Source organism: Mustela nivalis (assembly GCF_964662115.1).
Source record: "Mustela nivalis genome assembly, chromosome: 16".
NCBI classification, from domain to species: domain Eukaryota; kingdom Metazoa; phylum Chordata; class Mammalia; order Carnivora; family Mustelidae; genus Mustela; species Mustela nivalis.
In genome coordinates this window covers 46183294-46207827 of record NC_139035.1, presented here as the reverse complement: position 1 = coordinate 46207827, position 24534 = coordinate 46183294, and the positions used below count along the sequence as shown (strand labels likewise).

Here is a 24534-nt window from a genome sequence, read left to right as displayed (position 1 = left end):
TAGCTAAACAGGGGGGCCAGGGTGGCTCAGTGGGTTAAGCCTCTGCTTTCAGCTCAGGTCATGATCTCAGGGTCCTGGGATCGAGCCCTGCATCAGGCTCTCTGCTCAGCAGGGAGCCTGCTTGTGGGAAGCCAGGCACAAGCTTGAGATATGAGCCAAACCAGGCCCTGACTTGCGTCTCCCTGACATTAAGGGGTTAAGCAACTTCAGCAATGAAAAGGTTGAGTAGTGCTGAGAAAGGGTTTGTGCGATGAGTCTCATGATCGCTTATGTGACTACCCATTGGGGTTTATCAGGTACAGGACAATGCAGGCCTAAGTCCTAAATCCATGACTGGACCTTGCTGTTCTTACATGGTCCGTAAATCACATCTGGTGCCCTTTTTCAGTCCCTTCATCAATAGGGAACTTATCTATAAGTAGCGACATGCTGGTGTCAGGATGCCTGCGTGTTCAACCTAAGGGAGCTTATAAACAGGAGCCTGGAGAAACTATTTTTGGTATGTGGTGGGCGGTTAGTCTCCCCTAATTGTTTCTGCTTTCTATATAACCGGGCACCCTTCATAATAAAGTTGACACTGCTTGGACATCATCCACTGTGTCCTTCCTGTCCTCATTTCTTTGCAGCTCTTCTTCGTCTCACCACCCTCTTACCCTCATGACCCTGGTCGTGTTGTTGCGCCAGCTGCGACACCTGCTTCCCCCTCTCTCTCTGCCAGCCTCTCTGCTTACTTGTGATCTTTCTCTCTGTCAAATAAATAAATTAAATCTTTAAAAAAAAAAAAAAAGAAGAAGAAGAATTGTAACTAAACAACCTGGACTTGTGAGTAGCATCTGAAGTCCAAGAATGGGGCCCCTGGAACATCCAACTTATAGCCGGTCAGTCAGAAACAGAGGTGCTAAAAGCTAAAGCTTGTGACTGGCTTCTGAAGGGAAGTGGGCAATCTTGAAGGACTGAACCCTTAGCCTGTGGAACCCTTAACCTAGACAGTAGTATTGTCAGGATCAACTTAAGCTGTAAGACTCCCAGTTGGTGTCTCAAGTGTTGCTTGTTGGGAATGTGGGAAACCACCCACCAACACATACATGCATTGAAACTGGGTCCAGGAACCTAACTAGATTTCACACATTAGAACAAGAAATCTTACCTTGAAGTAATGTAAAACAGGGGAAAGGTCAGCTTTTACCCTTTGCTTTATTTACCACAGTGATGCTATAAGCACGGTTCTACTTTTTCAAGCCTCTTTCTAACTTCCTTTCTGTATTCTGGGGCCTCAGAGGATCCACTCTGATCCAGTACATACAAGATGGGGATGCTCTAAGGCAATGAACTTGTAAATGCCCCAGACACACCATAAGGAAAAAGAGCCCAAACCTGACGCGTCAGAATTCACCACACAGGGTGAACGGAGCACTCCTTGTGTGCCATTTTAGCCAGTCCCTTTGAGCTTCCTGCCAGAACAGTTCTACTACTAGTCATACTTTCAAAGGCCTTGGAGGTGTTTCACAACCACTCCATTGTCAGAGCCATCCAGCAATCCAACTTTCATCCTCCTAAGATTTGTTTAATTAGCTTTTATTTTTTCTGACAATGCATCCAAGTTTCTGACCTTTCCTTGGACACTAAAGTGGTATCAGGAAAGTCACTGAGTCATCATATCTGGAAATGCTTCAGCTGAAACCTCTAGAATGTTCTCAGTTTTTAGAGTTATCATTGTGATAACGATGCTAAGAAAGATGCATCAATGAGTGTCTTCATATATTCTTGTATATATCAAGTGTCTTGGTATATTCAGTATAAACGATGATATGAAGTTATAGTGGGAAGATATTTTTGTTTTCAAGAACTTCTTTTGATAAATTTTAAAGGCAGAGATGAGGCAACAGATTTTGGCCTCATTTAGCTTATCCTGAAATTTTGCATCACTTTAGAATTTAAAAGGAGAGTTGGAGGATCCCAAAATACGGTATTGATCTAAGGACCATCTGTTACCAATTTTGAGTCACAGAGAGGAATATCATAATTTTAGGATACAATGAGTTTGACCACTGCATTCATGACCTACATTTATATTTGCATGAGGAATTTTAAATGCTTAAGTAGTCTTATTTCACAAGAGTATATCAATCCAACATTTTCAAAATAAATGAGCATGGTAAAGCATTAATTATTCATATTGTGTTATAGAATATATGTTTTAACAGTGGAAGAATCACAATAAGTTATGATGATGTATCACAGTATAACATAAGAATGGATCATTAATATGCTTGGCTGATAATTAACGGTTCTTTAGAAAGACCAAAAAAATTGTCCAGTTTTGGCAGAAATTTTCCAGGCTAGTTGATTAATTTAAGGAAAATAACTGTAATTATTTCAATGGCATGTTTCCCATTGGTATTGAGTGATGACCACTTGCAACATAGTTTTAAATAAAAAGCTCAGAGTGTTCCAGTGATGTTTTAAGTAGTATGTGTGAAACAACCATATTCAATGATTGTTTTGTACCATAGCACAAAATATATCTCCCAATGAATCATGTGCCATAATGTATCTGATTTAAAATATTCCAAGCAAATTAGAATAAATTATTTTGATATAATATTAAAAATTCTTTGTCTTTTGTGGGTATTTTAAAATATACTTACGGATTGTCCAATAGCAGTACTATGGGATTAAGTTCTTTCTTTGGTCTATAATATGCCCTGAGAGGAACAATAAAATTATACAATCCATTTCCAGCTGTTTCAGCTGCAACTATAATTAGCTTATTTTTGAATCCATAGGCTTTTGCGTCCTCATAGTAGTTATGCTGGCAACTCTAGAGAAGAAAAATTATACAAAGAAATGCTATTTTTACACTCCACTAAAATTGGCTGAAAAAATTTAGGATATATGGAAGAGTAAAATTAATCTAACCTAGCAAATCCTTTATTTTATAACAAATTTGAAAATAGTTACATTTTTCCATGCCCCTTTCTCCAGCCTATTTCAGGAAGTGAAGGTATGCATGGACAAGACAAATGAATTGCAAGTGTGTAGCTTAATATGGGGGAAGACAAGTCAGAAATATGTGTGTACACATGCTCTACTGTAAACTAAAACATATTGCTCGATGACATCTGGGTACCTATATTTAAAAATTACCAAAATGTTTATGTATATCAAAAAATCATGTTATATATTTTAAATATAAACAATTTTTATTTGTCAGTCATACTACAAGAAAGTTAGAAAAAACTACCTCTGACTTTGAGTTTAAGAAAGATAATAATATTATCATCAAATAACCTTGGAACTTTCCAAGTACTGAACATCTAAAGGGATGGACCAAGAAAGATTTTCTTTGTTGTTAAAAAACAAAAAAAGAAAACCCTAATTGTCTAAACATATACCTGAGCTGGCAAGATAATAACAGAAATACACAAAAGTAAAATACCAATATTAATACTAACAACAAAACAGTAGCAATACATTATCAGAGTCCAGAGAGTAACAATACATTATCAAAACTCATTGTTATTCTGAGTTTATTTTGCTATTTTCTAGAGACCTAGTACTCACTGGACTTAGCATTATTAAACCAAGAGCCTTTTATTTATTTATTTATTTTTAAATATTTTATTTATTTGTTAGAGAGAGAAGAAGATACAGAGCACAAGCATAGGCAGAAAGAGTGGCAGGCTAGAGGCAGAGGGAGAAGCAGGCTCCCTGCCGAGCAAGGAGCCCGATGTGGGACTCCATCTCAGGATGCTGGGATCATGACCTGAGTGAGCCAAAGGCAGCCGCTTAACCAACCCAGGCGTCCCAAAACCAAGAGTCTTTTAAACTAAATTATCTGCATGGACAACTGCTTTCGTGTTCTGCCCTTTTATCTTTCTATGTCTCTGTGTAGGTTTCTTTTTATTTGGGTTGAGATTAGTTGATTCTCTGTGAATTCATCACCAATTCTGGAATATTCTCTACTTTTTTACTTTAATAAAAAACTACAAAATGCTGTTGGGAAGAAGGCACCATGAGTCAGCAGAAATAATAAACAATAGAATTAGACTCACAAAGACTACAGGTTTTGTTGTTATTAGATTTAGAACAGAAAAAATGAATGTGTTTACTATGTTTAAAGAAATAAAAAAGAACATTTAAAGTATGAACAAAGAACAGGAGGCTACTTAAAATATTCGGTAGATGTTAAAAGAAATACACATATTCTCTTCGAGAACTAAAAAGTATAACAAGTAAAAATAAAAACCCAAACAATGGGTTAGATTGCACATTTGACACATGTGAAGGGGTCAACTGCAGGACATCAATGTAATTACTCAGAATGTGCTACGAAAAGAGATATAAAGTCATATGGAGAAATTAAGATACTTGGAAGCTGGTATGACAATGTCTAACATATACTTAAGCGGAACTCCTGAAAGTGAGTTTAAAGTATCAGAAAGAAGACCTATTCAAGTAAATATTAACTAAGGATTTTCTAGAATTAATGAAATATTCAAAACCTCAGGTTCTGGAATTCCAGCAAATCCTAATTCAAATAAATAAATAAAAATCCAGCTTCAGAAGTATGGTAATAAAAGTGCAAAACAACAAGACAATCAGATCTTAGAGAGCCAGACTGAAAAGAGAGACCACCATTAATTTTCAGAATACAAACTAGAATGGCAGCCAACTGTTCAATAAAATAAAATTCTAATGTGGGAAAAGAAAAAGAAAATTCATCCCGGAATTGGACACCCAGGAAAACTGTCTTTCAAGAATAAGGACATTTCTAGGGAAACTGAAATTGGCAGAACTTAACACTAATAGGACTTTAGTAAGAGAATTTCAAAAGCTGTAATCAGTAGGAAAATGAATCCAGAAGGCTTAAGACATAAAAAGGGAATGAAGAAAAGGGGAAATGATTTTTTTAAAAGGAGACAATAAGCCTTCATTGTAAGTATGATTGAAGATTTACTCATATAAGTAGGATCTGCAACCACATGAAGGAATGAATAAGGTCCCTCACAAAGAGGTCATGGATGGAGAAGAGTGACGAGTGATGTTGAGATATTAAGAATTTCAATATTTATGAGATAAAATGAAGAAAATAATTAATTTAGGTTATTCAGAAGTAGCTCAATTAGAAGGAAAAAACAAAACAAAACAAGAAAGTAGGGGCATTAGTGTTGATAAACCTTGATCGGGAACCTATTTGTTGATACTGTTGCAGAATGAACTGGGCAAGTAATCACAATTCGCACACTTTACAGATGCAGTAGGATTGACTGTATAATCCCATCTCCTGACTGCAAAGTAGGCATTCATATATATAACGGACCAGCACCTCCAGCCAGCCTAATGCTAGATAAATAGAGGATAATACCGGAGGTCATCTGCCACTCAACAGCATTCAGAAATTTTGTCTTCTTAATATGGTAAAGAGACAGCTCAGAGTCTTTGCTTTAAAAGACCCTCTATTGTTTCTTTGCCAATCCTTATCTCAGAAAGTTTAGCTTCTCCATTGTATCAGGTTCCCTGCGTGGAGATAAGTCATTTTCAAATCTTTGATCTCCCAGTGTGTTTTTTCTCCTGAATTCTGAGTTAAAAAGTAAAATGCAGGGACACCTGAGTAGCTCAGTCTGTTAAGCAGCTGCCTTTGCCTCAGGTCATGATCCGAGGATCCTGGGATCAAGTCCCACATCAGGCTCCTTGCTCAAAGGAGAGGATGCTCCCCCCCACAATAAATAAATAAAAATTTTTAAAAATTGCTAATCCAGGTTTGGTGGTGCCTGAGGCTTATGTTACTTGGGGAATCCTCTTTAAGGAAAATAACACAAATATTACAAATTTATAAATTTTAAAAATTATTCATAGGTCCTTAGAAAGGGCTAATACAGGTAAAGGGGTCCTGAAGCTTAAGATTTACTAATGTTACCAAAAATATACAGCTAGTCAGCAGTATCAAATACTTCAGATAGTAAATTACAACAAGGGACCAAAAAAAAAAAAGGGGGGCATTGAGATATTGAGAGAGGGACATCTTAATGGACACAGAGAAATATTTAGGAGCAATGGCAAAGATTTTCTAATGTTCCACGATTCTTCCTCAAGGGTGACAGTAACAGCCAGACTTCATGATGTTTATGTTATTAAAAAGTAGTAGTAGCAAGAATACTAATAGAATGTATTAGGTGCCTAGGCATTTATTAACTTCGTGGCACTGTGTGAAGCATTTTGGTTGTGCTAATTTATAGAATTCTCACGAGAACCATTGAGGCTTGTAATTACAACCATGTTATAGATATGGAAACTGAAATATAATGGCAAAGTTATTTGCCCAAAATGCAAATCCTGTAAGCAGAGAGCTGGGATTTTAACTCTCGTTAACTCCAAAATTTAGAGTAAAAGAATATATTCCTGGTTAGAATTAGCCGCACATTTTAATTTCTGGGAGGTGTAGCGTTTGAGAATCTTCTTCTTATCTGCTTTCTTATTCATTAAGAGAACAAACTCTTATAGAGGTCATGCCCAAGCCATCTTGGGAAAAAGATTTTAAAATGTCTGCATTCTTGTAATCTTTCTGCTTTGAATGGCTCCTTTAGAACATCCAAGCAAAAATCAAGAGCTACAATAAAATCTTTAGAAAAGGAGATAATAACCACAAAACAGACACTAGTTTTCAGTCTAATCAATAACGAATCTTTCCGGCTAAATCTTTATGGCTAACACATAGACAAGCTCATTTCACCATGCCAAGCAATTCCACATTAAGTTTCAAAGCAAAGAAAAAAAAAAAAAAAGCCTTGCAAAATAGTGCACAATGGGCCAAAGTGATTTTGAAAGACTCTGGATGTTGAGAGTTCATAGGTTTGAGGTTCTGGCACCTATGTTTTCCTCATTAAAAACATGACTGACGGACTCCTCCACTACTTAAGTGGAAGGGGAAAGCATTTGGGTAATCTTTAGTACAGTTAAGAAAGTACAATTCACCATTTATTGTATTGCATTTACATCTGAAAAGATAATGCTCTTTAAACATGTTTTAGTCAAAAGACTACACAAAATTATTTAAATATATGTAATTACAAAATGCCATAATTTCAGTTTCAGAGAAAATAACAATTGCTTACCTTGTCTAGTCTTAAGCAGCAAAATGGCACTTTTTCATGAAGGAGATGACAAAAAGTAGGTGAACTTCCTATATATGGAGAGTAAGGTGGATAGCCTTTAGCATATCTGTAAAATAATATGAAATATTTGAGTTGCCTTGAAGAAAACACACATAGTTGGACAATTAAGTGATAGCCACGTGTCTCTATTTTGATAAAGTATGGTACACCCTTTTATGTTGTAATTACATTTTGATAAAGAAATAGTTAAGAATAGGGATAAGCAAACTGGATCAAATCTGGCCCATCAGCTGGTTTTGCGAATTAAAAGTTTTTTTGTTTTGTTTTGTTTTTTTTTGTTGTTCTTTTTAAATCTTAAATGTTTGGGAAAAAATTTTTAAGTAAATGGTTGGAAAAAATAAAAAAAGAAGAATATTTCATGTCACATAAAAATTACATGAAATTAAAATTTAAATATCCACAAGTGAAGTTTTTTTAGAATACAGCCATGTTCATTCATTTTATGTATTGTCTATGGGCACTTCAAAAATATTTGGATTGGTGGGGCACCTGAGTGGCTCAGTGGGTTAAGCCGCTGCCTTCGGCTCAGGTCATGATCTCAGGGTCCTGGGATCGAGTCCCACATCGGGCTCTCTGCTCAACAGGGAGCCTGCTTCCCCCTCTCTCTCTGCCTGCCTCTCTGCCTACTTGTGATCTCTGTCTGTCAACTAAATAAATAAAATCTTTAAAAAAAAAAATATTTGGATTGGTGCAGCAAGGATTATATGGTCCATAAAGTCTAAAGTATTAGCTGGTTCCTTCTAGAAAAAGCTTGCCATTCCTTGGTTTAAAAGATTTAGATAGATTTTTTAAATTGCACTATTAATTTTTATAAAACACATTTAAAGCAAAATGACTTGTTATGATTTACTCCATTAATATTCATTAGTCATGAATACATAACCACAAAGGAGTAAACAACTGAGTTAAAAATTCATATGCTCCCCCAAAACAGACTATTGTTGGAATCATGCTTAAAATATTATCAAAGATAATTATTTGCTGACTTAACAAAAGTAGTCACCTGCATGCAGATTATGACTATATTAATTTTCAGAATGAAACTATTAAAAAAAGAAGAATAAATGAAAGTTAAGAAAGAAAACATAATTTGGTAGAGGCAAGATTCCTTTATCTACTATGAAAACTCTTCTCTTTTAAACCAAGAAATTTCAGGCCTAGTTTAAACTGTTTTCCAGACATTATTAGCTCAGAGGGTAAAATGGTGCACATTTTGCAAATTTAGAAGTTGATAATCTCCATTATTATTTTAATATCTTTTTCAGTTTGCTTAGGGGAAAAAAAAAAAAAAAAACCACCTCTGAATCTTTTCAGAAGGACATGTAAAGAAAGAATTTCAATCATACCACACATCATTTAGAGAGTCAAACCTCTACCATAGAATATTTTATAAATATATTTGAGTGCTACTGATTTTCTGGAGAGTGGATTGTGTTCTGTGGGAACATTAAACTTCCTTGTAATAATTTCTTTTAAGTGTGAAGGATTAAATGAAGAATTTTTTTAAGTTTCAATTATATTTCAGTTCATTTTATTCAATTCAACATTAACTGTACATCTATTATATGAAAAATATTGGGAGTATTTAAATGGTGTTACCACTGCCACTGCCACTACTACTACTACTACTACTACTGGTAGTAGTAGTACTACAACTCCTAGTAATTATTACTCATTGAATGCTTACTCAACACAAAGCAGTGTCCTAAGCACTTCTCCATTATCTCAATTAATCTACATCTGAACATTATGAGGCAGTAATTATACCCCCATTACAGATATAGACACCGTGGTTCAGACTGTTTAATCAGTCACTTGCACATAACCAGTATAGGGTGGAACTGACATGGAAAACAAACTCTTTTAGACTCCATTGTCAAGACTGCTGACCCCTGTGTTTCCCTCAAGAAATAGCAATATATTATGTGAGCAAGACAAGTAAACAAATCCTACTGAAGATTAAAATGTGATTAATAGCATGTACACTGGCACTATGTATTATGGAAGCATAGTAAAGAGAACTAGTACTTCATGTATTCATTCATTCAAAATATTCCTGATGTATACCATATGAAAAATACCTATGTGAGATAAGAAAGGGAAATTTAATGGAGAAAACCTGCACTACATGTCACTGAATAATTGACTGATCTTCAATATGGACATGGAAGGAAATAAATTAAAAGTAGGAAGTACAATATAATTAACAAAAACATGCAATCATGAAAATGCATCTTATATCATGAAAATACTGATTGATGTGTTTTCTTTAAGGATAAAAGATAATTTAGAGAACACTGGTCCTGGAAATACATGTTGAAGCCAGAAATTTGAGATCTTAAAATACTTTATAGGTAATGGAGATACTGGCTAATAGGAAGGGTGTTTTGTTAGAAGTATGTGGAATTGATTCTCGGATATATAAAAGGTAAGGATATTAGTGCCCCAGAGTAGCATAAATCCCAGTAAATCTTACAACTCTTCTAGAATATCTAAACATACTCTAAGTTTGAGGAAGTTTCTTCATCTGCTGTAGTTTCATCTTCTGATTGATCACTTAGAAGATCACATGTTTGAATTGATGATGTATCTGCAACCTCTAAAACGGGAGCAATGCTAGGTCTTCTGATTTCTTTGCTTCCCTCTGTAGGAAGAGACAGTGTGGGGCCGCTTGTTGATCTACAGCTTGTGTCTTGCAAGTCGATAGCCACAGTACCTGCAACAAAGAAACATAAAAATCCATCAAAGTATTTGCCACCCAGAGGATAATCAACCATTTAATGAACAAAATGAAATACAACCAGGATAACTGGGAAATCTGTTATTGTTTACCCTTTCTTCTCCATGTGGACATTTTTACCTACATGGATTAAAAAAATTCTGCATTTGTGCAAAATGTGTTTCCTGAGTCTAGCTTATTGCACAAAACACAAGACTTATGAAACCCTGAAATTCTTAGATTTTTAAAGTGAAAAAAATACTTTGTTTCAATTTATATTTACTTAAAATTAACAAATGAAATTTTGGCCTTTTCAATATAGTGGATTTCTCATTACATCCTTCCCCCCCATTTTGTTATTATTCTCTTGCTGATTTGTAATCACTTTTTTAAAATATTAGAACCATTAATATTTTATACTTATTTCACAAATATTTATTATGTACTGCATGGAAAACACTATCCTAGGCACTTGGGATATGTAGGGAATAAGGGAATAAAATAATGCTTCTACACATAAGCACTTATGTTTAAAATAACCAAGTAGACAAATAAATGAAAACAGTCATTTTAGATAGTAATAAATACATGCAGAAAATAAAACAAAATAATGTGATGAAGACCAGGAGGAGGAATGAATTTTCACCAGGTGGTTTGGAAGGCAACTTTGAAGTCATGACCTTTGATTTTTTTACTCAAAAGACAATAGGGAGTACTCAAGCTGTGGAAGTACCTTGAGGCTGTAGCAATAGCAAATTTAAATAGCTTAAGGCTTTTGCATACTGGGGGGTAGTCCCCAGTAAATAGAAGAAACAAATTCCTTTGGGATTATTTAATTGGATGTTTAAAATTAATTTAAACATCAATTTATGGAAAACTGATGTCTCCCCTTCTGAAGAAAATAATACAGTCTTACCGACGAGTGCCATCATGTTTCTCCACCACTCACTTCATTTACGCACTAATACCTGGTCATCCTTCTAAAACCCCTTAGACCTCACTTTGTCCCTTTTGAAGCAACTATTAAAACACCTGCCACTTCTCTCAAACCTCTGACCTTGCCACCTCCTTTACTAGTAGAGCAGAAGTTTTTAAAGTGGGAATAAAACTAATGGATTTTGGCCTCTCTTTTCTTGCATCATGGAAAGAGAGGTCAGCAACTGATTTCTAAAACCTCTGAGGCAATCGGAAGTCTCCACAGAAGGAGGGATAAACAGGAAATGTTTTGAGGGTGACAGTTGGTAGCACAGGTCTCATGAGAATATCCGAGAATTCCTCAAAACTGAATAAATTTGGGGGGTTACGTTTCAGAGACTTGTACCTCTCCATATACACAAAACTCAGATTAATATGTCTGTAGTTCGTGTGAAAGCCGTCATGTGACAGGCATATATGAACATTCCCAGAACAGCTGTTTCTGAGAAAAGGATGTAGGGACCAACACTTAGCAATTTCAATATCAGAGCAAAGGTAGAGATTGTTGTCATCAGAAACTCTATGGTCAACCAATTTTTGAACACCATAAATAAAGATTAATCTATAATTCAATCTTTGGGCAAGAGCTGAATGAGGCTCCTAGAGAAAATAAGATTAAATTTTCTATTTAGTAGATATGTGGAATTGATTAAAAATTAAATTTTACAAATTTGATTTACAAAAATAAGCCATTATTTACATCCTAAGGCTTTAAGTTAAAATTCACATGTATATTTATCCTCTGCACATGACCACACTGTTGAGTTCAGAAAGAAAACAGAACTTATCATAGAAGAAATCCTTCAATTCCCCGACTTCAAACAAACATGAGTTTCACCAAACTTCTGTTCCTTTATTTCTGCTTAGAAGGAAACAGAAATACTTCCATTTATGTGAAGTTAATTCCTACTCATGTTTTGGGAATTAAATCCCTTCTGGCTTCCTAATAAATTGTGATCTTTTAACCCCACTCCCCAAATATATGTGACTTCACATCACCCCCCAACTACCTCTTTATCATTTTTCTGCCCAAAACAGGGAAATGTGGTCACTTCCCGATTATTTTGCCAAAGCAGATACCTGGCTCCAAGCTGTGCATGGGGATATGATCATAAGGAAGAATCTAGCAGGGAAGACACAATTCAAAAAGTAGTCACAATTACAGAAACAAGCCCTTTGAACATTTCCTTTCCTTAACAAACCTGACTCTTATAAAGGTGATGGGTAAATACCCTCAGTGTGGTCATCGTCTCTTTTAGACTCTTCTCCTTTTATCCTTTCTAAAATCCCAGCTTTTTCCCATATCTTCAGATTCTATCACCACTATCTTTCACTGTTTTGTTTGGTGACTAATCCTATGTCATTCTACTTATTTCCTGATGTTTCTAGTCACTTTCTCCAATACTATTTGCATTAGTCTGTCAGGACTGTCATAACAAAGTACCACAGACTGGGTGGCTTAAACAACAGAAATTTATTGCCTCATAGTTTTAGAGTCTGGAAGTCTAAAATCCATGTGTTGGCAGGATTGGCTTCTTGAGGGCTGTGAGGGAACGGTCTGTTCCAGGCCTCACTCCTTGGCTGGTTGATGGTCATCTTCTGCTTATGCCTCCTCTTGTTGTCTTCCTTGGATGTGTCTCTGTGTCCTAATTTCCTCTTCTTATAAGGACATCAGTCATAGTGGATTAGAGCCCATTCTAATGACCTCATTTTAACTTGATCACTTCTTTAAAGACCTTAGCTTCTAATACACTAAATTATTTCCCTATTTTTTCTGTGTTGTTTATCAGCAGTCTCCCCTGTGATAGAACGTAAGATCTGTGAGCTAGGGATCTTTATCTATTTGTTCATTAATTTATCATAGAAACTTATAAGAGTGTCTGGCACATATTAGGTACTTTGAGTAAAGGTTAATAATGGGAAGAAATCAGTAGGATTTCTTATAAAAAATAATATGCTAGGTCAATAACAAACAGGGTCACCTAACACAGTCCATTAGGTGACCCCGTTTGTTATTGACCTAGCATATTATTTTTTCAATTCAACATTAACTGAACATCCATTATATGAAAGATATTGGGAGTATTTAAATGGTGTTACCACTGCCACTACTACTACTACTAGTAGTACTATAACTCCTAGTAATTATTACTCATTGAATGCTTACTCAACACAAAGCAGTGTCCTAAGCACTTCGCCATTATCTCTATTAATCTATATCTGAATATTATGAGGCGATTATTTATACACCCATTCTACATCTGAACATTATGAGGCAATTAATTATACCCCCATTACAGATATAGACACTGTGGTTCTATCTACAGACCAAGCAGGGCCATGGAATATGTCTCAGAAAGAATGATACTGAGACTGAGACAAAGGATTAGAAGAAGTTACTTAGGCAAAGTTGGGGGCTAGGGAGTAGATTCTGTCAGAAGAAACTTCTTGTGTTGAGTTCCACTGGTGAAAAACAATTAGTGAAGACGGAAAGGAATTTAGTATGAATGGGACTTAGTAATGTGATTGAAGGGACAGTAAAATACAAGACTAGAAAACTGAAATGGAATTATTTAAAAAAAAAAAAACTTTTAGTAAAGTGACTGTGATTTATCTTCTAAACTAGGATACTTTTTTTTTTTTTAAGATTTTATTTATTTGACAGAGAGAGACACAGCAAGGGAGGGAACCCAAGCATGAGGAGTGGGAGAAGGGAAAGCAGGTTTCCGTCAAGCAGAGAGCCTGATGCAGGACTCAATCCCAGGACCCTGAATCATGACCTGAGCCTAAAGCAGATGCTTACCAACTGAACCACCCAGGCAGCCCTGAACTAGGATACTCTTAAGAGTCATAGGGTGTGATCTTCAGTAATGACACCAGGACAACATATATAAACTGGGACTGTGCTGGAATAACTGGGAGTGCCCCATGGAAACAAGAAGTTTTGGTTATCCAAATTATAAGCCATGTAATATAAAATTTAGATTTTTTCCCTTGGATAATAAGCAATTCACGTGATTGATTGATTGATTGATTTTAGAGACAGATAAAGAGAATACACACATGTAGGGTAAGGGTACAGAGAGAGAGAGAAGAAGAGAATCTCAAACAGATTCCTCACTAACCCAATGTGGGGCTTGATCTCACAACCTTGAGATCATGACCTGAGCTGAAATCAATAGCCTAATACTTAACCAACTGAGCCATCCAGGCACCCCAGTAATTCAAATTATTTATGTTAGGAGAATGACACTATCAATATTACGTAAAAATTCTAACTCTGGTTGCAAGGCGGAGAAAAGTGCAGGACAGCATGGAGGCATGCTTTGGGGGCAGGGGGTGATTCTACAGTTGAGAGGAAGAATGATGGAGATTCAGACCATGATCACACAGACAGTGGGGAGAAAGAAGGGAATGACTTTCAGGGATACTTGATTATCTGAATTAATAGAATTGATGGATTCTGAGATATGAGAGGAGAGGAAGAGAATTGTCAGGATTGTGACTTTACAAATTATGTTGTGTTATCTATTTTTTTAGCCAGAAAATGAAGGAGGAAGTAATTTTGAATGAGGGCAGACAGATAACTTCCATTTGAATATGCTGTGTTGGTTTTTCCTGTGAGACATCCAGGCAGAAATAAATAACCAGTATACTGCTGTGAAGAGAAATATAAGTTAATGATTTATATAAAAGAATCATCAAATTTTGGAGGGCAACTCAATCTGTGGGAGCAGAAGAACATGGTCAATACCATCCCATGTTGAGAAGATGAAAACTGGATTTCGTGAAAGAGTGGTGACTTTGCCAGAGTAGTGATACAAGGACTACAGATTTCAGACTAAACTGGGCAAAGGCATGAGGGGACAATAAGATTTCAAAACAGCAACTGAAGACAACCTTTTCAAGGAATTTACCTGTGAAGATGCCAAGCCAAGAGGTCCAGGTGTGTGTGTGTGTGTGTGTAGAAATAAAAAAAGAGACACATAGAGACAGACAGAGAGATAAAACCAATGATTTTGAGAAAAAATAAAGTCAGGTAATAAGGATGAATTAAAATAAAAAGTGAGGTCCCAGAGGAGGTAGTAAGTGAAGTCGTTACTATTAAAATATTAAAAGTTGGAGCACCTAGGTGGCTCAGTCCATTAAGTGTCCAACTCTTGGTTTCGGCTCAGGTCATGATCTCAGGGTTGTGAGATGGAGCCCTGGGAGGGGCTCCATACTCAGCATAGAGTCTGCTTGAGATTCTGTCCTCCTCCCTCTTCCTCCTGCTTTACTCCTTCCCCCACTTGCTTGCTCTCTTTCTAAAATAAATAAATAAATAAATAAAATCTTTAAAAACATTAAAAGTTAAAAGACACATTATCTTTGTGACAAAAATAAATGTTTGTAGATTTGTAGGTGGTTTGGTGGCAAAATTTAAAGAAAATTCTTATTTGTCTGGATCTATTCCTCCCTCCACTTTTTTTTTTTTTTTTTTTACTTCTGTATCATAAAAGCCAAGTTCAATGGTGAGAATGAGATGGACAATAGAAGAAGAGTTATGAGAAAAAGAATATTTGAAATAGCAAAGGAAACAGTCAAAAAAACTAAGAGGCAACCCACGGAATGGGAGAAGATATTTGCAAATGACAGTACAGACAAAAGGTTGATATCCAGGATCTATAATGAACTCCTCAAACTCAACACACACGAAACAGGCAAACATATCAAAAAATGGGAAGAAGATATGAACAGACACTTCTCCAATCAAGACATACAAATGGCTATCAGACACATGAAAAAATGTTCATCATCACTAGTCCTCAGGGAGATTCAAATTAAAACCACATTGAGATATCACCTTATATCAGTTAGAATGGCCAAAATTAACAAAACAGGAAACAACATGTGTTGAAGAGGATGTGGAAAAAGGGGAACCCTCTTACACTGTTGGCGGGAATGCAAGTTGGTGCAGCCTCTTTGGAGAACAGTGTGGAAATTCCTCAAGAAATTAAAAATAGAACTTCCCTATGACCCTGCCATTGCACTACTGGGTATTTTACCCCAAAGATACAGATGTCGTGAAAAGAAGGGCCATCTATACCCCAATGTTTATAGCAGCAATGGCCATGGTCGCCAAACTATGGAAAGAACCAAGATGCCCTTCAACGGACGAATGGATAAGGAAGATGTGGTCCATATACACTATGGAGTATTATGCCTCCCTCAGAAAGGATGAATACCCAACTTTTGTAGCAACATGGATGGGACTTGAAGAGATTATGCTGAGTGAAATAAGTCAAGCAGAGAGAGTCAATTAACATATGTATTCACTTATTTGTGGAGCATAACAAATAGCATGGAGGACAAGGGGTCTTAGAGGGGAGAAGGGAGTTGGGGTAAATTGGAAGGGGAGATGAATCATGAGAGACTATGGACTCTGAAAAACAATCTGAGGGGTTTGAAGTGGCGGGGGGGTGGGAGGTTGGGGTACCAGGTGGTGGGTATTACAGAGGGCATGGATTGCATGGAGCACTGGGTGTGGTGAAAAAATAATGAATACTGTTTTTCTGAAAATAAATAAATTAATTTAAAAAAAAGAATATTTGAAATAGCCTCTGTTGATAACTGGATAGAGAACTTACAAAAGAACTAAAAAAGTGTCAGGTGCCTATATTCTAATCAGAAATATGAAATAATTATTGACAATTTTGAATTAGCTTAATTTCTTTTTTTTTTTAAATTTTATTTATTTGTCACAGAAACAGGGAGAGTAAGAAAGAAAGAGAGCACAAGCAGGGGGAGTGGCAAGCAGAGGGAAAAGATTCTCTGCTTAGCAAGAAGCCTGATCTGGGGCTTGATCCCAGGATCATGACCCGAGCCAAAAGCAGATGCTTAACAGACTGAGCCACTCAGGCGTCCTAAATTAGTTTAATTTCTTACCAGTTTAACAGCTTGGAAACTTTGTTATAGATACTTAGTTATACCAAGTTTATAATATATACAATTAGTGTCTAGTTTGACTTTGAAATTTTAACAAACATTGAAGGATATTTATTATGCCTTTTAAAGAAAAAAACTAAGGGGCCTGCGTGACTCAGTAGTTTAAGCATCTACCTTCGGGTCCTAGGACTGAGCTCTGCATAAGGTTCTCCACTCAGCAGGGTGTTTGCTTCTCTCTCTCCCTCTGTGGCCTCTCTTGCTTTTGCTGTCTCTCAAATAAATAAATAAATAAATAAAATCAAAAGAAAGAAAGAGAGAGAGGGAGGGAGGAAGAAAGAAAGAAAGAAAGAAAGAAAGAAAGAAAGAAAGAAAGAAAGAAAGAAAGAAAGAAAGAGAGGAAGAAACTAGTGATATATTCAAATTTATTTATACTTACCCATGCTGGCAATTATGCTATGTACAGGTAATCGAGAAGGTCCATGATAAAATGACCTTGGTACATTGCTTTTTTTCTGCTGGTCTTGGTTTTTAAATGCTGAATTCTCTTCTTTGGTAATATTAATATAAAAACATATATCTGTAGCATTCATAATATATCGAGGACCTGGATTCAGCAAAATGTTTTTATTATCCTCCCTCCGAACACCAATCAAGCAGACGCCAAACCTTAATTTAAAAATAAATAAATAAAATCTTAAGAACTGTGATTCAGCAAAGCTCTTATGTTTTTTGTTTTTAAGTTTGCATGCGTAAGACAATTGGTAAACTATTATAAGGCAGAGGAAAATTACCAGTATCAAATCAAAGTATTTTAAAGCTTGCAAAGATCGTGAAAGTTTAAGACTCCAGGCTCTGAAGACGAAAAAAAAAAAAAAGGACTCTCAACACTCAAAACTTTCCTGTTTTTCCAGGAAAAGAAACTATGTCCTTAGTGTGTGGTAAAATCAGTTTAAATGATTATGATCTATATAGTTATTTTTAAATAAAGAAGAATAGAAAAAAGATAATAAAAAATATCAGAGTGTTTATCATTAGTAAGGGTAAGAATTTTTAATAAATTGTGTGTGTATTGAGTCTTACCATAAATGTATATTTTCACTTGGTCAAAAAATATAAACCTGTATTACTTTAGTCAAAAATGCTAAATTGGCCTAAAAGAAGAAACTTACCCAAGGTCATATGAGAAAAAAATCAGGGTACCTAAATTTTTTTTAGTTCTGTTTCTACCATATTTGGTTTACTCTGAATTTTAGAAAAAAAATTAATAATCTGAATAGGTACACAGCTTTATTAGGAGAAATATCGACCACTAAATATAATAGATAATAAAATTTTATTTTATACTTTTTCAGGTTATTCTGCAAACACGAAATGTTGTGAATGTTTTTATTTCAATATGTCTTATAGCATTAGAAATAAATCTAGTTTAAAAATATTTTTTAAACATCAAAATATATGTACAGAAAGAATCATGCTGAGAATTAAAGTGGAATATATTAAATATTAGATTAGTGGAAAATACTAGACATATACAAACCTTAAAATATTATATCAATATATTTACAATACTGATAATATATTACTTTCATTTTAAACATATATTTTTGTTTCTTTAGTAAATAATTTTTCTCAAAAAGAAAAAAATATTTTGTTCCATGTTTGAATTAGAAGGTACCATTGTTTATTTACTTTTTAACTTATTTCTCTGATCAAAGCAAATTTTTTTAAATATCTAGGTTTTATAAATGTTATTATGACTGTTTACATTTTTTTTACTTGAAATTTTCTTTTTTTTTTTAATTTTTTATTTTTTATAAACATATATTTTTATCCCCAGGGGTACAGGTCTGTGAATCATCAGGTTTACACACTTCACAGCACTCACCAAAGCACATACCCTCCCCAATGTCCATAATCCCACCCCCTTCTCCCAAACCCCCTCCCCCCAGCAACCCTCAATTTGTTTTGTGAGATTGAGTCACTTATAGTTTGTCTCCCTCCCAATCCCATCTTGTTTCATTTATTTTGTTTACATTTAAAATCAGATCTCTAAAGAAGATTCATTTTCATGTATTTGTGAATTCTTCATGGATTAAAATATTTTAAAGATGGCTTAAAAGTTACTAAAGCCAGTATTTCTATTAAATTATACTTTATACCTAACACCCTTAACTTGTAGAGAATTAAAGTGGAATATATTAAATATTAGATTAGTGGAAAATACTAGACATATACAGAACCAGAGTTCAAATGTCTCAATAATTACGTTAAAATTCCAGAATCCTTGCAACTTATGAGCACCAATATGGGCTGTATTTTAGAAAACTGTACTTAAAGGGTACGGTTGATTTATATTTTAAGTCCACTTTGGAAGCAGAGACGTACTTTTTGTGTGCATGAAAAGACGCATATGTAAAACTCTTCCCTTCGTATTCAGCAAAAAATGTACTTTCTTCCAAAACAATGTGGTAGACTTCATTGCCAGAGCATCTGCCATATATCTTCTGCCACTGCTCTGGGGATTGCTGGCCTTCTCTGCAACAAAAGCACACACACATACACATACACAAAGAGCAAGACACAGTGAATGTGGTTAAAAAGACAGTTTTCACACCTAATCTGGTTTCTCTACAGGAGGAACTGGTAAGCACGGTTCAAAGAAGTCTATGTGTGATGCTCTAAATGATGATATTACTTACAAATACTCACAAAGAGTTACCACAGAAATTTTGAAACTAACACAACATGTAAGTTTGAAAGACAGCAGATTCCTAGAAAGTAGTTCTTCACAATCCAGTTAATGAAGGATTTATCCTGACTATGCGGCAATAAGATATAGAATTTCATTTTAATTTCTCTTTATGTATATCCTGTTATGCACATCCTGTTTTTACCCTTGTTTTATAGTCTAAATAATATGGCCCACTTCATCTCATTTATAATACTTGCTTGGCCCTGGTAGGTAACCAGGTAACCAGATTTTGCTTTGTATTTATAAGTGTACAATGTCAACTTATGTTATCACAGAAAGTACAGTTTGTATTTTCTAGAATGTTCTGCTCAGTGGCCTTGGATATAAATAAAAAAGTCAACCTATAAAAAACATATTGTGAATATACAAGAGCTCTTCTTTCCCATTTTTTATAGTAAATTTCACTTTTCTGAATAAATTTATGGAGTCTATAAATACAAAAAATGCACTTTAAGAAGGCAAGTGATAAATATATAAATATCAAAATATTTCATCTAATGTTTACATATTCTGAATTGATAAAAGCAGATAACAAACCATATCTAACATATTTAGGGTTGAAAAAAACATTTTAAAATCTGAGTTTTAGGGGGACCTGGGTGGCTCAGTGGGTTAAAGCCTCTGCCTTCAGCTCAGATCATGATCACAGGGTCCTGGGATCAAGCCCCACATCGGGCTCTCTGCTCGACAGGGAGCCTGCTTCCCTTCCTCTCTCTCTGCCTGCCTTTCTGCCTACTTGTGATCTCTGTCTGTCAAATAAATAAATAAAAATATTCTAAAAAATAAAAATAAAATAAAATCTGAGTTTTATCTAAAGAATTATTAGAGATAATACATTAATATTTTCAGAGTCAATAAGTTTTTAAAAAATCATATATTTTCGAAGTATGCTTCACTTTACTTCATTGTTTCTTAATTGTGCTTTAGAGTCAATTAAGAGTCAAGAGCCCATGGGATGCCTGGATGGCTCAGTTGAACATCCAACTTTTGATTTCAGCTCTGGTCATGATCTTGAGCCCTGCCTTGAGCCCTGCCTCAAGTTCTGTGCTGGGGGTTGGGAGGCAGTTTTGCGTGAGATTCTCTCCCTCTCCCACTTTCCCTCCCCCCATCTCACATGCGTGTGCTCTTCCTTCTCTCTCTGAAATAAATAAATAAACCTTAAAAAAAAAAAAAAAAGAGTTAAGAGTTCAGACCCTGAAGACTGATCACCTGCTCTGAACCTTAATTCTGTAATCTTGGGTTGTTCAGTAACCTCTGAGTGATTCTCTACCTCTTCTGTGAAAAATAGCCCCAACATCACTGGGTTAGATAAAATAAAGTAATACAAACAAATCACTCAGCAGATAATTGGGATCATAGTAATCACTCAGTAAATGTTAGCTTCCACTATTTTGCTGTTACACCTTCCTCACTGCTAAATTTTGGAGCCAATTTCAACATGTCCAGTCAACCTACACTAATGCTCTTAAAACCTTTACTCTTTTTTCTTTAATATTAATGTGTTTTTGGAAATAGGAAAATAAAATAAAGCAGACCACTTCTGACCATTGACTGCATCTGCCTAAACCTAACTACTGCTTCCTAAGAATAATTTTTCCTTGTGGAGAAAACATTCCCTTTGGCAAACAAAAATAAAATTATCTTTGTTATGTTCCATAGTCTACTTGGCAAGATGATAATTGGCATAGATAGAATCCTTTTAAAGTGCTGGAAATGTAAGAGAAGGTGCCAGTAATTCATCACTGTTTGTTCAAAATCCAAAAGGTAGCATGGAGTCAAATCCGTGTCACACAAGGGTCCTAAAAGCTATTAAAGAAAATCATAAATCTAAGTCCAGGGGCTGAGGTGGAAATACAATGTTGTAACTTGGAAGGGAACAGAAAAGGAGGGTTAGACAAAGACATTTCAGATGGATTTTCCTAAATCATTTGCTTGTTCTCATGCTATTTTACACTTGTACCCCCAGAAGACCTCTTTATGCTCTCTTCAAATATCCCAGATAGGTGAGCAAGAATCTCTAGGTTTCTGCTAATTGTAAATAACCCAAATTTTCTCCTTTGTAGCTCATGTTAATTGTTTGAGAAATGTGTGAACATAGGAATGTCATTTAATACTAATAGCTATGTCCAGTTCCCACTTACTAATCCATACATGAAATATTCATCAAGCTCTTAGGTTGTATCAGGCACAGTTCTAAAATTAAAAGTTATAGCAGAACTTGCAACACACAAGACAAAAATGTTTTCTTGTTTGGAGCCTTTAGTGAAGGAAGACTGACAATAAACCAAAGAAGCCAACTGTGTTATGTGTTAGAAGTGATGAGAGACTGGGAGAAAAATTAGAGAGAAAAATGACTTCTAGGAGTCATTCTAGGAGAAATGGAATATAAATGGTATGGTTGAGGAAGGCATCACTGAGAGGTCAACATTTGAGTAAAAATCTTCAAGAGTTCTGGAATGGCAACCACATGGGTACCTAGGAGAATAGTGGTCCAGGCAGAAGCAGCCACAAGCATTTTCCTGAGGCAGAGGAATGACTGATATATATAGCTAAGGAAAAGCAAAGAGACCAGTTTAGCTGGAGCTGAGGGAGGAGAAAAAAATGAGTCCAGAGAGATAGCAGGGCAGGGAGAGGGGTCACATAGATATTTATAAATGTTTACAATGACTCTGACCTATACTTGAGATGATTTGGCAGTCACTGGAGGAATTCAAAGATGGGTGCAAAAGATTCTGACTTAAAGTTTACAAAAATCCCCCTGGGTCATGGTGCTGACTCAGAAACCAAAGAAAGGGTAATGACCAATAAGGAGGTCATCATGATAGAGACGATGATAGCTTGGACCAGACTAGACTTGGTCCTGAATGTAGACCAGAAAGGATTGCTAAGGGAAGAGAAAAAAGTTACAAAAATCTTATGTATCTGAGTCCATCAGAAATATGGTTGGATAAATAAAATCCACACAGATAACAGCGAAAATGCAAGGAATACTGCTTATAAAACATCATGAAGAAATCGCAAACATAAAAATGTTAAAATCAAAGAAGTGATTTTGGATTTGTCATTGTAGCCTACTAGGTCCTAGAAAGAAAAAAAAGTCAATCAGAGATAGTTTGTGTGGGCTTCAGAAACATTTGGAGTGTTTATTTTTTACATCTGAAATGCTAGGTACCTGTCTATGATAATATTTTTATCACATGCAAATGAATGAAATATTTCTTATTATACAGAATGTAATATGTGCTAATATACAATGGTATTAGCATATATCCAAAAGATACCTGCATCTCATGATCATTGCAGCACTGTTTACATTAACAAAGACATCGAAACAACTGAAGTATTCATAGATGGATGAATGAATAAAGAAAATGTGGCACAGATATATATAATGAATTCCCGTTCAGGTATAAAAAAGGAAGTCCTGTCATTTGTGACAACATGGATGGACCTTGAGGATATTAGTTCAGTGAAATAAGTCAGACCAAGACAAATACCATATGATCTCACTTATATGGAGAATCTATAAAAACAGAAACAAAAAAAATGAACTTAGAGATTCAGAGAACAGACTAGTGGTTGCCAGAGGTGGGAGGTGGGTGAAATGGGGGAAAGTGAACCAAAAGTACAAACTTTAAGTTGTAAAATAAATAACTCCTGGGAATATAGCGCACAGCATGGTGACTACAGTCAATCATACTGTGTTATATGTTTGAAAGCTACTAAGAGAGTAAATCTTAAAAGTTCTGCTTACAAGAAAAAAAATTATAAGTATGTGTGGTGAATGGATGGAGTAATTGTCACGATCATTTCTTTCTCTCTCAGTATATATATAAAAAATCCTACAGGGCTCTTGGGTGGCTCAGCAGGTTAACCTGCTGCCTTCTGCTCAGGTTATGATCCCAGGGTCCTAGGATCAAGTTCTGCATCTGCATCTCCTTGCTCACTGGGGAGCTTGCTTCTCCCTCTGCCTACTCTTCTCCTGCTCCTCCTGCTTGTGCGTTCTTTCTCTCTCTCTGACAAAAAAATAAAATCTTTCTAAAAAATTGTATATATAGAACATGTAGAATTATTAAAGTGTATGCCTAAAACTAATGTAATGTTACATGCCAGTTATGTCTGTTTTTTAAAAGGGCATATTATAGCCTATAGATGTGTAAAAAAAAAGACTTTTATTTGTCTTCAACTTAAGATAAAATTAATTTCTACCTAAATTTTCTCTTCCTCTTATCTCACTTTATGTTTCTAGGCAGAATTAACTCAAGATTATTTTTTAAAGGAGGAAAACAATTACGTAAATTAAAAAAATTATTTCTAAACTTCTTATGCAAGAAAATATTTTCAATTCCACATCTAAGTGACTCTGTCCCTTTTCCCATCAATTCTCACACTCTTCAAATAGTCCTGAACCATCTTTTTGCCTCCTTGCCTCCAGTATTGGCCATTACAAATCAATTTATGGTGCTGTCATAAGAGTGAATTTCAAAATCTTTAAGATCAGTTCATGTCACTCTCCTGTTGAAAATGTTTAAAGGACTTCTTTCTTCCATTTTAAAAAGGTGAACTTTTTTATCATCATTACAAAGCCCTTCTGACCTATGCTATGCCTTTCAAATTTCTTCTGTTACATTTGCCTTCTTTCTCTTGTAAGCTCCAGCCAGGGGCACTCCTTAATGTACCCTGAACAAGAAACTCTTTCTCAGCCTTTGGCCTTTTCACAATGTTGTTCCTTCTATCTCCTACACTTGACAATTCTTTGACCTACAGCTTACTTATTACTTTTTCAGCTTTGCCGGGCTGTACTTTTTTCATGATACTATAACACTAAATTGTATTAATTACTCCTTAATGTCTTGCTTTCCATGTGAAATAAGCCACATGAGGAAAGGGATCACGTCTTGTTTACAGCTATATTTTTGAGACCCTGACATCCATTCTGGCACAGAGTAAGTGCTTAATAAATGGTTAAATAGACAAAGAAAAATCTA

General features: G+C 35.4%; 1 protein-coding gene across 6 annotated transcripts in view; it reads right to left on the bottom strand.

Moving 5' to 3' along the window:
* The window catches only part of KCNT2 (potassium sodium-activated channel subfamily T member 2), a 344584-nt gene that overhangs the window by 85387 nt on the left and 234663 nt on the right, over positions 1–24534 (bottom strand). For all 6 annotated transcript variants that reach the window (XM_082703085.1, XM_082703087.1, XM_082703086.1 and 3 more), the window contains exons 15-19: positions 19180–19329; positions 17231–17460; positions 9678–9891; positions 7116–7221; positions 2649–2821 (exon numbers count right to left, since the gene is read on the bottom strand). In XM_082703085.1, coding sequence (XP_082559211.1) covers positions 2649–2821; positions 7116–7221; positions 9678–9891; positions 17231–17460; positions 19180–19329 — 873 coding nt within the window. The remainder of the gene's footprint in view (positions 1–2648; positions 2822–7115; positions 7222–9677; positions 9892–17230; positions 17461–19179; positions 19330–24534) is intronic.